General features: G+C 44.4%; 1 protein-coding gene across 1 annotated transcript in view; it reads right to left on the bottom strand.

Annotated features, from left to right (window-relative positions):
• LOC119177180 (5-oxoprolinase) overlaps positions 1-16,310 on the bottom strand; it is a 129,757-nt gene that overhangs the window by 26,526 nt on the left and 86,921 nt on the right. The window contains exons 23-27 of the mRNA XM_037428582.2: positions 15,259-15,433; positions 6,312-6,421; positions 4,970-5,191; positions 1,773-1,907; positions 1,084-1,233 (exon numbers count right to left, since the gene is read on the bottom strand). Coding sequence (XP_037284479.2) covers positions 1,084-1,233; positions 1,773-1,907; positions 4,970-5,191; positions 6,312-6,421; positions 15,259-15,433 — 792 coding nt within the window. The remainder of the gene's footprint in view (positions 1-1,083; positions 1,234-1,772; positions 1,908-4,969; positions 5,192-6,311; positions 6,422-15,258; positions 15,434-16,310) is intronic.

Consider the following 16,310-nt stretch of genomic DNA (forward strand, 5'->3'; position numbering starts at 1 on the left):
TTGATTATGCCACTGACTCAGATGAACTCATAGCCTGTGTGGTGTCTACTTGAATCTGAATGCAGAGAGATGCTCTGGTTGTCATCAGCACACTTCCGTACGTGATTTAGTGATGGTGATATCTTTCCCCCAACCCTACGCACTTGTATGAGTTAACAAAGAGTGACTCTTCATTCTGATTTTAAACAGGTTGGTCATATTACAAACAGGTTGGTCTATAAACACTGACCAGTTGTGCTACCTGTACTTTGTAGGACAAAGGCTGATCAGATGCCAACCTAGCCTAAGTCTGCTATAAAAAAACACCAAGCCTGCGTGGAACGTACAGCACAGTCACAGCAAAAGCTAGAAGAGTGGCCTTCCAGAGCCTTTTCTAAACACCCTTTGGGATACTACAAGCGCACTGCTGGGTACCCACAGCATCATAAAGAATCACAAATTTTGTGTAGTAGGCCAACATTCACTATGCTATCCTTCATAATTCTTTGGAGAAGCATGGTATTCGCTACACACTTGTTAGGAATTTTGTGCAATTTTTTTATGCAGTGGCTGATGACGATGAAGAAGTATGCCTGAAGGGGGTGTGTGCCACAGTTAATAGGTGATCAAGTACAAATTTTCTAATGAATTGGAGCATTAGACGACCAATTCGTTACGCGATTCGCAGTGTGATGCCTCGCTGTTCTTTTGATGTTCAAAAATGCTTTATTACTCATATTAATTCGATTCCTTTTTTGACGTCAAGCCTGCCTAAGGCCAGTTTAGAAACGAGTTCCAAGCACTGGCAAGGCTCAGTGGTACAACACTGGGCTGGCACGCAGTGGACCCGGGTTGTAATCCCATTGTGTCAATGATGCTCTTTATTTACTGAGTTTTTTTTTCAATCGAGACTGGTTGCGGACATTGGCGGCGGCGGCGGATAACTACGGCGCCGTGCGTGACCCAAGTTCTGATCTCATAATAGCGTTTGCTGTAAAAGAGGTGAAATGTAAGTTAGACGTGCAGTTCTGTTATCAATGTTAGGTGACATTTACCAACAAGCAACAAAGGGAATAAACGATGAGAAAAGAAAACGTTACTTGCCTGTGATGCAGCACATGTGTTGAAGGCATGAAAAACAACATCTACAACTCTTTGTGAAGTCAGCACATTGCCGCCAACAACCGCTGCATCTGCCGAAGGGTTCAGTAGTGAATTTCGTGGCAGAACCACTTTTATAGGAGCCAAGCAGCCCTGCACAGGGTACTGTAGTTAATGCACCTACATACTTCTGGAGGAATTGAACACAGCTACTGAATGGCACCAAGCACTTAAGGGGCAGTGTGATAAAGGTAATGGCTTTCCAGAAGCTCAAGCTCTCAATCCATGCCTCGCGCTTCACCAGAAAATACTCCCCTTCCCCTCTTGGCTTGTCTTAACATTAAAATAACCACACAAACTGACAATTGAAAGACTTCTGTGAAGAGTTAAGGCTGAGAATATCACATACAGGTTTAAAGTAAGCTTTTTTTTTATTATTGAAGAAAACAGAAAGGCTTGCTCGGAAGCTTCTGAATTACAATGCAATCAATACATATCAAATTGTAAAAAGCTATTCAAGGTACATTCAAAACTTTGCATATTCACACACACCTAACATATAAATACAGGCACTAAACTTAGACACACAATGTAAATAAGATTTAATTTCCAAATAAGAAAATATTAAGCACAATTTATCAGCCTAATGCAAACAAGGCTGAGTAATATATGTAGAAGTGAGTAAGACAAACCTGATTAAGTGGCAAGTCATGCCCTACCATGCACCGAAGGCAATACAATATTGCAGAAAGGGTTACAGCGCGTGGGGCATTCAGGTTGCCATGTACTTCACGTCCTGTGCCAGAAAAGTCAAACACGGCCGTTCCCTGTAACAATAGTAATAATATAGATAGTGTAGGTGTCGACCTTTACGGCCCTCTTCCCGTCGCATCTACGTACTGGCAAACGATAGATAGGGGCTGCCGTGGACCACCTGACATGCTACGTAGAGACAACCTCTATGACTAGTGCCTCAGCTTCGGAAGTTGCCGACTTCGTAATAGTAATAGTAGTGATGATATTGGGTGCTGATGAAACTGGTGATAACTTTAACAATATTTGCAGTTTGAATGGCAATTAGTCAATTTTCTTGGTCGTGCATGAAGGCAGCTTTACCACCTCAATATCAGTTTACTAAATATTCAAGATTGTTTAAAAAACCCACGGAACTGTTGTGGGAGCCCTTGCCACCATTGCATCCACTAGCATAATGGGGCTTGAATGTGAGGTAGTTTATAAAAATCCACCAAAGAAAAACAGTGCAAAACAAATACAGAGAAGGAAAAATACAGGACAAGTGCTCACTGCTAAGTCGAACTCCTTTATAAAAGACACGGATGTAAAAGACAAATGGGTATAAGAGACACCAGTGTGCCTGCATAAAAATAGGTGTTCATAATAAAATGCAAACATAGTATCCTTCTTACAAGAGACACCTCACATAGACAAGAATTGCTCTCTGATTAGGGGTTCAACTGTACATGGTTTATTGTGCTCATACACATATATGACTTTGAAGTTTGGCCACAATGAAGGAGACATTTTCAAGAACTTCCAGCCAAACATCTGTTAAGTGAGTAATAATAAAAGTGGTAAAAACTCATAATACTGCCAATGATGAAGATAAATATGCTCCTTGGCACTGGGGACTACCTAAGGAGTGCTTACATATGCACCACCTTTAGATATCAAAGGAAAAGCTTTGAAAACCTCGTGTGCTACATATTAGGTCTTCGTACAAGTGCAGAACCAATTTCTAACTAGCCAAAAGGCAGCCGCACATTGCACAGTGTAGAAGATTGCTCCTGCCTTTTGGCTTCAATTTCTTCGGTCGTTTACAGAAGAGGTAATGGCCCATTTGTCTAATATGTATACAATCTACCACACGAGATCAGAATCTCTAACATGACTTCACATTTCTACAGAACATAGCTGGTGCCATGCTTCTGGATGTAGCACCTTGCTGGAATTGCTGCCATTCGTTTTTTAACGCCTTTTTTACATGGTGGGAGACATTGTGCACATGGGGGATAAATTAGGCCGTACACATTCCCTGGTAGATCAAACTTCCTGCAATAAAGCAGCCATCAAAGAAGTTGACAAATGTTTCCGATAGCTGTTCTCTTTCAGCAGATAAACTTGCTCCATTTGATCCGATGGTGGCAGTGATGGCTCTTGCAGAAAATTCAGTCAACTTGGGGATGTATCAGGTCCAATCTTGACATTTCTAAGGTCTCACAGTTAGTTAACGGTATTGTAAAGCCATTGCCACATTCACTCATCAGGGCAGGTACAGCAAGATTTTTCATTTACAGTAAAACCTTATTATTTGAACTTGGTTGTTTGGAAATACGGGTTAATTCGAAATATTTCTGCAGTCCCATATTTTGCAATGTAAGTCTGAACGGAATATTTGAAGTGGCAGACAGCACAAGTCCGGTGCATTAGAAAACTTTGGGAGCTGTGTGCTAAATCCCAATACCGATTTCACTGCAAATACACAGAAACCATGGCCCTTGAAAGCCACAAGGCAATGCAACGTAGCGATATTAATGAGTGGAAGCTGAAGCACCCCAGCCTTGCTACTGCTAGAGAAAAAAAAAAAAGGTCTCGTGGTCAACTGAAATGTGCGCCTGCGGAAAAGAAGACGTGCTTCAATGCAACATAGCAGTGAAGCGCGGGCAGAATATTGCATGATTTTCGCAACGTTAGCGCGTCATGATATACTCATTTTTTCTGAGAACATAAAGAAATTGATAAAGGACAGTTTGGCGGAATTGGCTATGTATGCGAACATCCGATTGCCAGTTGCTCCAGCGATTTGCGCACTTGCACTACTGGTAGAGTTCTTGCTTGCAACGCTTACTTCAGGAACTAAATTTGAGAGGTTTAATGATCATGTTTTCTAGCCAAAACACATCACGAATTTCGTCCCACTGCTCATTATTAAATTCTTTATTTTACCCGAAAAAATGGGTGAATGGTCGCACCATGACGTGCAGATGCAGCAAGGAGCACACGACATTCAGTCCGCGTGTGACTACTGAGTTGCAGTGAAGATGTCTCGTTTTCCGAAGGCGCGCATTTCAGTTAATCCCGACAGCACTTTTTTTTTTTTAGCTGGAAGTGGTGAACCGTGTCATTCCCCCCCTCCCCCCCCACCCCGTTTAGAGCAAAGTTGTGATGAGGAATTGCTGAAAAACATAACCCTTGGAGCTGCAAACTAGCTGGCACAGCAAATGACCAACCCTCATTACTTTGAATAACTCCAAGTTCCTTGCATTCCACTTTTTGTATGTTCCCTTAATTCAAAAACCTGCTTAAGTCGAAGATTCCTGATGGCCACAGTGACCTCGAATCAACGAGGTTTTACTATATTATTCCTCTTTATAATTATAGCAGATCAACATTAAGCAAAGTTGAGAAGCCCAATTGATTGATTGATAGATATGTGGGGTTTAACATCCCAAAACCACTATATGATTATGAGAGACGCCGTAGTGGAGGGCTCCGGAAATTTCGACCACCTGGGGTTCTTTAACGTGCACCCAAATCTGAGCACACGGGCCTACATAAGAAGCCCGATTACACACAACATAGTTTGTATAGAACAAAAAGCACAAGACGAGTTGAACCATACAGTAAGGTTAGAGTGATGAATGGTATCTTTAAATGACACATAAGGTCAAGTGCTACGACATTTTGCTGCTGCACATTCCCGTATTACCTCACATTATGAAAATTAAACTTAAATTCATCAGAGCCAGCCCCTCTCATGAGTCAAATGTAGCGTTAGAATAAGAAACATTGCAAACAGAAACTATCATTCAAGCACTAATTTCAGTATACTAAATAGGTATGTGAAATATATTTAATTTAATAAACAAACCTCCTTTTCATTGAGTCTGACAGTAAGACAGATGCGTGAACCATCATCCATACGGTCCCAGGCATGCAGCTCAGCTTTACCCAAATTGCTGATGGCAGCGTTAGCCACACGACGCAACAGGTCTTTAATGGCCACTTCTGCATTGTCTTGCACATAGCCCATGTAGGCCTGCACTGCTTCCAGGCCATAATAGTCAATAAGCTCCTTCACAAGGGTGATGCCCTGCAGAAAACCAAAAAGCCATAGCAATTCGTCCACACGGCATAGTCATAGTTATAACGAAGTGAGTTACTAATGCTTTATTTTAAGCATGTATACATACATCTCTCCACCTCAGTATGCCCTGCCCTGTGCCGCTCCACATTCAAAAAATAAAGACAGCTGTCCACTCAAATAGCACAAACAACAGTCTTGCAAAGATTTATGAACATATTTGCTTAAACTTTTATTTTTTTATGAATATTTCTTATTTCTTAAATTTATTTTTAGATACTACAGCCTGAATGAAGCTATTGCAGGAGTGGGAAAAGAAGAAAAGAACAACAACAAATGAACACTCATGAACAGGCTTCCAGAAATTCTTGAAGCGGTAGGAAACGAATACTTGTGGGCAGCAAACTCCTGGCTTCTATAGTCGAAAGAAAAAAGCTATACTTGAATATGTCAGTGCAGGTTAAAAAAGTTGAAATGCTAAAGGCATGGTCACGCCTCATAAACAAATATCTGTAGAACTTAAAATATGATTCTAGAGTGCTGAGGTGAGAAGAATCGATTAAAATGTAAAGAAACTTTATGCATTCAATATTGCGACGCTTCACAAGTGTAGTGAACCTTGCTGAGGAAGAAGATGCATCAGAGAAAAATCCTCATCATGTCTTTTGGGTACAAAACACATAGCTCTTTTTTGAACAGGTTCAAGTTTCTTGATATCACATTTCTTAAGGAGGTTCCACGCCATGCAACCGAATTCGAAAATGGGACAATTGAGAGTTTTGCAGGTAAGCACTTCGATTTCCTGAGCAGAAAGACGGCGCATACAATGTAAATAATCTTAACTCTTAAGGGCCTTGCTGCATGCGAGATCAGTATGTTTGGACCATGATAAATTGTGTGTCATAAGGATACCAAGGTACTTAAATTTGGACACCCTGCACAAACTAACATTGTTATAACCATAGTCAGAAGTCAACGGGCATGAACGTCAGGTAAATGACATAACGACCATTTTGGAGAAATTGATATTTATTTGCCAAGATTTGGACAAGCTGTGATCGAGAAATATGTTCATGGGTTTTAACTGAACATAATAAAAGGGTGCCAACATGAAAAATAACTCACGTACCTTTTGGTTGGCTGCAATCTGTGCCTGTATATCCGCCAAATTATCACGCAGGTTACGCGTACCACTGCTGTTGGGAAGCAGAGAGGGGGCATTAAGGGCTTTGGTCAAAGCTGCATATACAGAAGAGAAAAAAAGTGAATACATATAAAAATTTGGCAGATTCATCACACCATGTTAAAGCAGGCACGTCAACCATGAAAACACTGCAAACGTTACTCTCAGCAAAAGACTGAGAGTGCTTGAACACATGATGTTTCAATAGAAGCTAACACTGCCCAGGAGAGTTATATACACCAGGACCCCAATGCAGACAAGACCCTAGGTGAGGATGATATAACAGCCTGTGACATTCCTTGCAATATTTATTTCTGTCTTCTCTGAGGGTATGTAAATGAAGTTTTAATGCATGACAATATGAGGACCTCTAACAGTGATCTGACACAATTACTGCAAGTTTCTAAATAGTTTCAAGACACTATTATTCTAGAGGGCATTTATCAATAATGATTTTCAATTAATATACTTCAAAATAAAGCAAGCAGTTATTTCTGCACGTACATGCATATTTCTTAACCTTTCAAAATATTTTGCCAACATAAAGTGTGCAAATGTAGACAGCAAGTGCTTCACCATAATATTATGCCTACTTTGTATGCTTGTGCCACAAATTTTGAATGCCTAAAGGGCTGACTATTGAGCCATAGGTGCAACAAATGCCTCATTTTAATTTAAATGTGCATTTATGTTCCAGTTGATTGATTGATTTGTGGGGTTTAACGTCCCAAAACCACCATATGATTATGAGAGACACCATTTATGTTCCAGTGCTGATTGCATTGTGAGTCCATAAATAGCAGAGGTACATTTAAGCTGTATCATACACATTACATCATTGTAAGCAAAGTGCCCATGATGTACAACATTTGCTCAAATATTGAGGTCAATTCAATTCAATAAGGGAACAGAGGACCACTACTCACAGCTCTCTGTTGCTTTCACTTTCAGTAACAACAAATCAAATATTCATTGCAATTCCATACAAAAGTAATAAAAATGGTTGAGCTCCACCAAGACCATATGATTGGAGGCAAGTTCTATAGCTTTTTGTTGCATTTCAGATAATTTCACATAAGAACATAAATCTAAAGTTTGCCTATGATTAATACACTCCCATTTTTCTCTGGTTTCCATGTTAACAATGAATGGCCAGAAACAACTCCTTAAAGCGACATTAGCTGTAATGTTAATATTTGCAAAATTACCCCACCTAATATTATTGCTTTCCAAGGCCCTCTATTCCAATGAAAAATAATAGCTTTTAACTCGCATCCTTCCAAATACAGAGAAACTGAACTATAAGTACTTTTGATACCTACTGTATAACAACAAAAACGATTCCAGATGAAACCATATATTGCAGCGTCGCTCAAATGCCTAATATCAGCCAGATGACATGTTTTATAAGAAAACAATGAAAGCACACCATGCTGTGTTGATTCAACCAAAATAAAAAGTTCAATTATATAGACTGATGTGCCAAACCCACAATATGATTACAAGATACAGCTTAGTTGGGTAGTGCTGATTCTTTGATCCCATGAGATTATTCAACGTGCCCCTAAATCCAAGTGAACCAGTATTCTTTCATTTTATTACGATAGCAATTATATGGAGACTCTCGGCTGGATAATGCCGCTTGCGTCGCCATCACTCATCGTATATGTATATGTATGTGTGTGTGTGTATATATATATATATATATATTGTAATGAATTAATGAATCTGAATAACGGACGCTCTGCTGGCAATGAAGAAGACGACGATGATCGGTGGCTGCAGCAGTAGCTCGCGCACGCCGCTCGCCATTAGCTAGACCTGCCTGATAAAGCATGTTTTGCCAAGCTGCATCTGAACCTTTTTCGACGTACAACATCTCTATTTTAAGTGGTGGAGGAGCCAGGGTTCCCATCAACCTGGAACTTCGCAATCGGACGCTACCCTCACCGTTCACACTGACTGCTCCTGGCCCTTCTCAAGCTGCCTTACCAACGACAGTCTACTGTACTGGCGTACCTCGGCAACGCGACCCACCAATTTTTCGCGGCAACGACGAACAAGACGTCGAGGACTGGCTCGTCGAGTATGAAATCGTAAGTGCTTCCAACAAGTGGAACGCCTGCGACCAGCTCACAAACGTGCGCTTTTACCTCGCTGATGTGGCCAGCCTCTGGTTCAAGAACCACGAAGGCGAAATCACCAACTGGTCCGCCTTCAAGACCACCATCGCCGCGGTCTTCGGTCGTCCCGCAGTGCGCCGGCTTCGTGCGGAACAGCGTCTCCGTAGTCGAGTTCAGCGCAGAGATGAGACGTTTACAAGTTACATTGAAGATGTCTTGTCTCTTTGCAAGCGCGTTGATGAATCTCTAACCGAACGCGACAAAATCAAGCACATCATGAAAGGAGTTGACGACGATACCTTCCAGATGCTTGTCGCTAGGAATCCGCAGACCGTCACCGATGTTGTCCAGCTCTGTCAGGAGTACGACGAGTTGCGTAAGCAGCGTGTCTCGACGCGCAGGGCCGCTGAAGATACGGCCGAAGTTTCCGCCCTCGTGCACGACGTCGCTGCTGATCACACCGTCTTACTGCCCCACATAAAACAATTCATTCGTGAAGAAGTTGCGCGTCAGCTTTCTCTTGTGGCCGAAGCATCCGCGCCAGTGACCTCGTTAGACCCACGTTTACGCCAGGTCATTGAGACACAGGTCACGCAGGCACTGCCTCTATCACCACCCGTCCCTACGCCGTTGACCTACACTGCCGTCGCTGCTAGACCCCCAGCCCCACCTGTCTCTGGCGCATACCGGGGCACCAGGTCCTCCTACCCTACGACGCTGCCTACATACACGGCACCCCATCCCGTTTCGCCACCTGCACCTTCTGTCGTTAACCCATGGCGCACCTTGGATAATCGACCCATCTGTTTCGCATGCGGTTTCGTGCGACATATAGCACGCTACTGTCGCCGTCGCAACTTCCAGCCTCCAGACCATGGGAATTCTGCAAATTACCAAGCTGCCCAGAATCCCCAGCGACCATCTTCTCCTATCACCGACTCATTGTCCCCACGACGCCCTGTCGATTCTCGCCGGTCATTACCACCCCGTCGCCGATCTGTCTCCCCGATGCTTCGGCGCACGAGCCCCGCTCGAGAGGAAAACTGACAGCCGCAGTTCCGGAGGCAAGAACTGCGTCGTCATCGAACTTTCTAACACCTCCTCTTTGTCCGACCAACGAAATTGATGTGCTAGTAGAAGGTGTTGCTGTACGTGCACTTGTCGACACAGGCGCCGTCGTTTCTGTAATTAGTGAAAAACTGTGTCGCGATTTGAGGAAAGTTACAACGCCGCTTACGAATCTTGCTCTGCGTACAGCCACCTCCCATTTCATCGCGCCGACAGCTCAGTGCACAGCACGCGTTCTTATTCAAGATGTTTGGTACGCCGTCAACTTTGTTGTTCTCCCACGTTCATCTTACGACGTCATACTAGGATGGGATTTCCTTTCTACCCATCAGGCCCTCGTCGATTGCGCTCGTGCTGAACTCACGTTGACGAATCCGTGGTTTGATATCGACCATCCAAGTCCCTCGAAAGTGTTTGCCGCAGCTGACGTCCGCATCGCGCCGTTGTCCGCCGTCCTAGTGCCTGTGTTTTCCCCTGCTGCCACTAACTCGACGCTCCTGTTCCAACCAACTATAGCTAGTGTGCAACAACGAACCATCATCCTCCCGTTTGCCGTCATCAACTTTTCCAATGATTCGGCGGTACTTTATGCGTGCAACGTTTCTGCTTGCCCATACATCCTGCTACGCGGCGAGTGTCTGGGGAGCCTCGAGACCTTAAATTGTATTTTCGAAGACCCGATCTATCCAGACAAGCCATTTTTACCGACTTGCGCCATTACACGCGCAGCTGACGCTAATGAGCCTATGGATGTATTCCGCAAGTCCATTGATTGCAACCTCACGCCTGGGCAGCAGGAACAGCTGATCAAGCTCCTACAGCGTTTTCGGGCCTCGTTTGACCACAATCAGCCTTCCTTAGGTCGAGCGTCATCTGTTGTTCATCGTATAGATACCGGTCAAGAGACGCCATTACGGCAGCGTCCATATCGTGTGTCAACTACCGAACGCTGTGCCATTAATGAACAGGTTGACGACATGCTGACACGTGGCATAATCGAACCGTCAAGCAGTCCCTGGGCCTCTCCAGTTGTGTTGGTGAAGAAGAAGGACGGATCCATCAGGTTTTGCGTGGACTACCGACGTCTCAACCGAATCACGCGCAAGGATGTCTATCCGCTGCCACGCATTGACGATGCCTTGGACTGCCTACAGGGAGCCGAATTTTTCTCTTCTTTAGATCTGCGCTCTGGATACTGGCAGGTACCCACGGCAGAGGCCAATCGCGAGAAAACAGCTTTCATCACGCCCGACGGGCTTTACGAATTCACGGTCATGCCCTTCGGCCTCTGCAACGCGCCGGCTACTTTCGAGCGAATGATGGACTCTATCCTTCGAGGCCTCAAATGGAACGTTTGCCTTTGTTATTTAGATGACATTGTCGTCTTTTCAACTGATTTCGCAACCCATTTAACCCGCCTCGAGAAAGTCCTCGCGTGTATTTCTGCCGCGGGGCTGCAACTGAATCTGAAGAAGTGCCATTTCGCCGCTCGAAAGCTTACGATCCTTGGCCACGTGGTTTCAAAAGACGGCATTCATCCTGACCCTGCCAAACTTACAGCCGTTTCAGCGTTTCCCAAACCGACCACCTTGAAAGAGCTCCGAAGCTTCATAGGCCTGTGCTCTTACTTCCGGCGCTTCGTTCGCAATTTCGCGACGATCATCGCTCCTTTGACTAAGCTCCTTGCCGGCTCTAGAGACCTTTCAGCCTGGTCTGCTACCTGTGACGATTCTTTCAATGAACTGCGCTGCCTCCTCACGTCGCCGCCTATTCTGCGACACTACGACCCATCGGCACCCACAGAGATCCACACCGACGCTAGTGGTGTCGGGCTAGGCGCTATTCTTGCACAGAAGAAAGACGGCTTCCAAGAGTACGTCGTTGCCTACGCAAGCCGAACTCTTAGCAAAGCCGAAATCAACTATTCCGTCACTGAAAAGGAATGCCTGGCCATTATTTGGGCGATAGAGAAATTTAGACCTTACTTGTACGGACGCCCTTTTGACGTCGTGACTGACCACCACGCCCTCTGCTGGTTGTCGTCACTGAAGGATCCAAGCGGTCGCCTCGCCCGATGGGCATTACGCCTCCAAGAATATAATATTCGCGTGGTCTATCGCTCCGGCCGGAAACATTTGGACGCAGACGCCCTATCCCGTTCGCCCCTACCCCCTGACCCGGACTGCTGCGAAGGGCTAACCTGTGATGCCACTGCCGTCACCATCGCCGACATGCCATCTGAGCAACGCAAGGACCCATGGGTTGCTTCAATTCTAGACATCCTGGCTGGGCGGACGGCTTCCCCCCCTTCTCGCTCATTGCGTCGGCAAGTCGCGCACTTCGCCACTCGCGACGACGTGCTGTACCGACGCAACTACGCACCCGGTGGACGTCAGTGGCTACTCGTGATTCCACGTCATCTGCGATCCGATATTTGTTCCACGTTTCATGACGACCCCCAATGTGGACACGCAGGTTTCCTGAAGACTTATTCTCGCATACGTCTCCGATATTACTGGCGTGGCATGTACCGTTTTATACGACAATACGTTCGGGCCTGCTCGACATGCCAGAGACGAAAAACTCCCCCTTATCACGCCAGCGGTACCTTGTTACCCTTACCATGCCCATCCCGACCATTCGACCGCGTCGGCATCGATATCTATGGTCCCCTTCCCAACACTGCTGACGGTAACCGCTGGATCATAGTTGCCGTCGACCATCTCACGCGGTATGCCGAAACTTCATCCCTTCCCTCGTCTACAGCAAAAGATGTTGCGACTTTCGTACTTCACAACATCGTATTACGTCATGGAGCACCTCGGGAGTTACTGAGCGATCGTGGTCGCGTATTCTTGTCAGACGTCATCACAGCATTGCTGCGTGAGTGCCACGTCGTTCACCGCACTACAAGCGCCTATCATCCCCAGACCAATGGAATGACAAAGCGCTTCAATCGCACCCTTGGTGACATGCTGTCTATGTATATCTCATCAGACCACTCCAATTGGGACCGAGTGCTCCCGTTTATCACGTTCGCCTATAATACCGCCATTCAAAGCACTACTGGGTTCTCTCCTTTTTTCCTCCTTTACTGACGTGAACCTTCTTGCACTATGGACACCATTCTTTCGTACAAACCTGACTCCTCAGAGACCACGACTTTGTCTCAAGCCGCTACATACGCTGAAGAATGCCGCCAACTGGCAAGATCATTCACAACCCAAGACCAAGGACGCCAAAAGCATCACCATGACGCATCAAGTAACACTACTTCCTACGATCCAGGTTCACTCGTCTGGCTGCATGTCCCTTCTGCTACACCTGGCCTTTCTACCAAGTTGGTCCCCAAGTATCACGGCCCATATCGTGTGCTACAAAAAACGTCACCAGTGAATTACCTCATTGAGCCACTGGAACCATCTTCTGACCAACGTCGTCGTGGCCAGGAAATTGTACACGTCTCGAGACTCAAGCCCTGCTACGACCCTCCCGTGTTTACTTGTCCATAGGTCGCCAGGATGGCTCCTTATTTCGCGGGGAGTAATTGTAATGAATTAATGAATCTGAATAACGGACGCTCTGCTGGCAATGAAGAAGACGACGATGATCGGTGGCTGCAGCAGTAGCTCGCGCACGTCGCTCGCCATTAGCTAGACCTGCCTGATAAAGCATATTTTGCCAAGCTGCGTCTGAACCTTTTTCGACGTACAACATCTCTATTTTAATATATATATATATATATATATATATATATATATATATATATAATGCCGCGACAGGTTGGCCACGTTCAAGTAGCCCGCCGCAATCATCATGGCAAAAGCACCAGCAAGACCCGGCTGGCATGCGCCACGCGTTCGTGCGCTCCTACAACGAGGAAGAGGAAGTTAGTTGAATCTGTGCCTCTCGACTCTCGGACTCAACGACCATAGTCATTAGACTTGTGGGCACAAGTTCGCCCTAATAAAGTTGCTTGTTTTTTTAGCCTGTGTGCCTCAGCATCGCTACAATATATGAAAACACAAGAACGAAAAAAATCCAGAAAAAGACTCCGGAGCATGGAATCGAACTTGGAACATCTGCATCGTGAGTGCGAGGTGTTAACCAGTGAGCCACCGAGGAACACATCCTGCAATGTGCAAACGGCAAGCTATTTATATCTACCACTTACCGCTGGTGAAGGGCAGCTCGGGTGGGAACTATCGTGTTTTCAGTATCACCAGCAAGATGGCGCAATGAGCATGCGTCAGCGCGTGCCCTCATCTCCCACGCGTACTTTGCCTCGCGGAGAGAAGTGGGTGGTCGTAAAGACCCTGAATGCACACTCGCGGGCCCTTATTTCGCGGTTGGGAGCATGTCTAGGCTCTCTTTAAGTTTCCACCGGAACGATTCTGTTGTAGTTACTGGGCGCACAAAGGTCACTGCAATAATTGCACAGTCACCATTTGCAAAAGGAGCATGCTTTTTAAACACAGTGAAGTAACACTGTGCATGTAACAACTGAGACGTTTATTCGCGTTCACCTGTACCTGTGAATATGTTTCGTGTGTTATTTGTGCGTGAGAAATGCCAGGCGTGTTTCGATCTGCTTGCCATTCTGCTTGTGACCTTCCAATTTGTTGCTATGGCGTTCGTTGCTTCATCTTTGCGGCAAAGCTGTGACTTATTTTTTTCCCACCAACACAGCTGCTGCAGCCAGAAATCAAACCTGTGCACTCAAGCCCTCGCCCTCAGCTCCTATGCTACCACGGCGGATACCCCCCCAAAAAAAGCATCATGAATACAAGACCAGATGAGTACCAGCTTTTTATAAAATTGTCACAGAGAGATGGAGATGCATCAAGCTCATCACACATTGTGAAATGATCAAATGGTGTGTAGCAAAAGCCTGTTTCCCTGCTATAGAGGAGAGGCTCAAGGAGTGGTACTAGTTCAACTTCTTACCACGATTTCAGTGCTCTAGAACACTCAAACTACCAAAGAAAGCGTGGGCACAAGAATGCTATAATGTAGCACTTGACATGCTACTTGCTGTAGTCCTACATGTGTTAAAATGAGTGTGTTTGCTGAATGCTGTGCATGTGGTAAATGCACATAATCCACATTATTGACCATGCTAACCAGGAATGCCAATAAGTGCTCTTTTTTTTTTTTGTTCAGTGCTCCTTTCACACTTTGGGTAGATGTTAATTCACGACAGACAATAAAACATCTGCCGTGGCAATCAAGGCCTTTCAGTTTGCTACTGGCACTAGTTGACACAGACATGAGACTATCGTCACTATCCACTAGCCATAGAGAAGTTATTCCAACGCAAAACAATATCATGTACCAACTGGCCCTTCAAGACGCTCTTCTGCAATTAGTATGTACGTGGGTGCAAACATAGAAATTAAGTAAATTCTCAAAGTAAATTCTAACACAACAAAGCTTTTAGAATATTTTATCTTCCATCTTGCTTTAAACTTGAATTGCTGTGTCCCCAGTAAAGTCAGCCCTGTACAACACCGTGGTTAGTTTTTTAAACATAATACTAAGTGAAAAAAAGAAACTAAAAAAGCTGTTTCATTTATCAAGCACTGGAGGTCAAATGGGTAAAAAATTTCAAATGAGATGTAGCACTTACATTCACTAAACTACATTAGGTTGTTTTAGCAGCTCTATCACTTATTCCCTTGGGGTGAGAAATATTCATTTACCTTCTTGTTGAAAGACACCAGCCTGGACAACTTTGAAAGAGACAAATGTGGCACCTTCTTCAAGAATGGTGTGTGAATTAGCTGGCATTGAGCCTGGTGAAATCCCTCCAATATCAGCATGGTGGCCACGGTTGGCAACAAAGAAAACAGGCCGTGGCTGATCCTTGTAGAAGACCTAAATGCCATAAGTATTTAAAGCAGTAAGGCTAAGAAGCACATATAACACCTATAAACTACTAGAAAAGAAAGAAACCATTCCAGTATTGCAAATTATGTCACTGGCAAACAAATCCTTAAGACAAATGGTTCCCTATATGTGATCTATAAGACTTCAGTGCTTTGTATTTGACTGAAGACACAAACATTTCTACTGTTATGTGAAAGCAATTTTTTATTGCTATTAATGTTAATGTCCTCATTCCTTGCACAATTACTTGATGATTATTATAACATTATGGACAGTCCTAGATAAGATGAGTAATTTCCTTTACCTTTCAAAGAGACATGTTGTCACACAAAGTATAGATTCACTAAGCTTTCTTTTCTCTACGTTTTGTTTATCTGCCGATTTTGCCAAGTTTGTGGATTAAACTTTGCTATGCTCATAGTAAAAAACCAAAAAATTCTGAAAAGCTCCTATATTTTAGACAAATGTTCATAAGAAATGGCAATACCTGCAGTATATGAATGTAAAACAAAAACCATATCCATATGCAGTAGACTCTTGTTAAGCAGTACCTGAAGGAATCAAGAATCTGTGTTCCACCTAACAGAAGTTCCATTCAAGGAAAGATGAACGTTGGTGCTGAATTAAAAACCAATCATATTAGATGCAGTAGCTCTATTTAGGCACTGATACCATTTAAGATATTTCTATGTACTGAGAGTGTAGTGTACTGGCCAAACTAATCACCATGTATTTCCAGGCAAAAGATTACATGGTGCTTGTTGAGTCTTTTGTAATCAGCCCAAAGCAGACCAACATTCGATAACTTTGAGAAGAAACATTAGCAGCTTCGACAGAATAATCCAAATCTACAAGAAAAAAAAAG

Source organism: Rhipicephalus microplus, chromosome X, assembly GCF_043290135.1.
Source record: "Rhipicephalus microplus isolate Deutch F79 chromosome X, USDA_Rmic, whole genome shotgun sequence".
In the NCBI taxonomy this organism is placed as follows: Eukaryota; Metazoa; Arthropoda; class Arachnida; order Ixodida; family Ixodidae; genus Rhipicephalus; species Rhipicephalus microplus.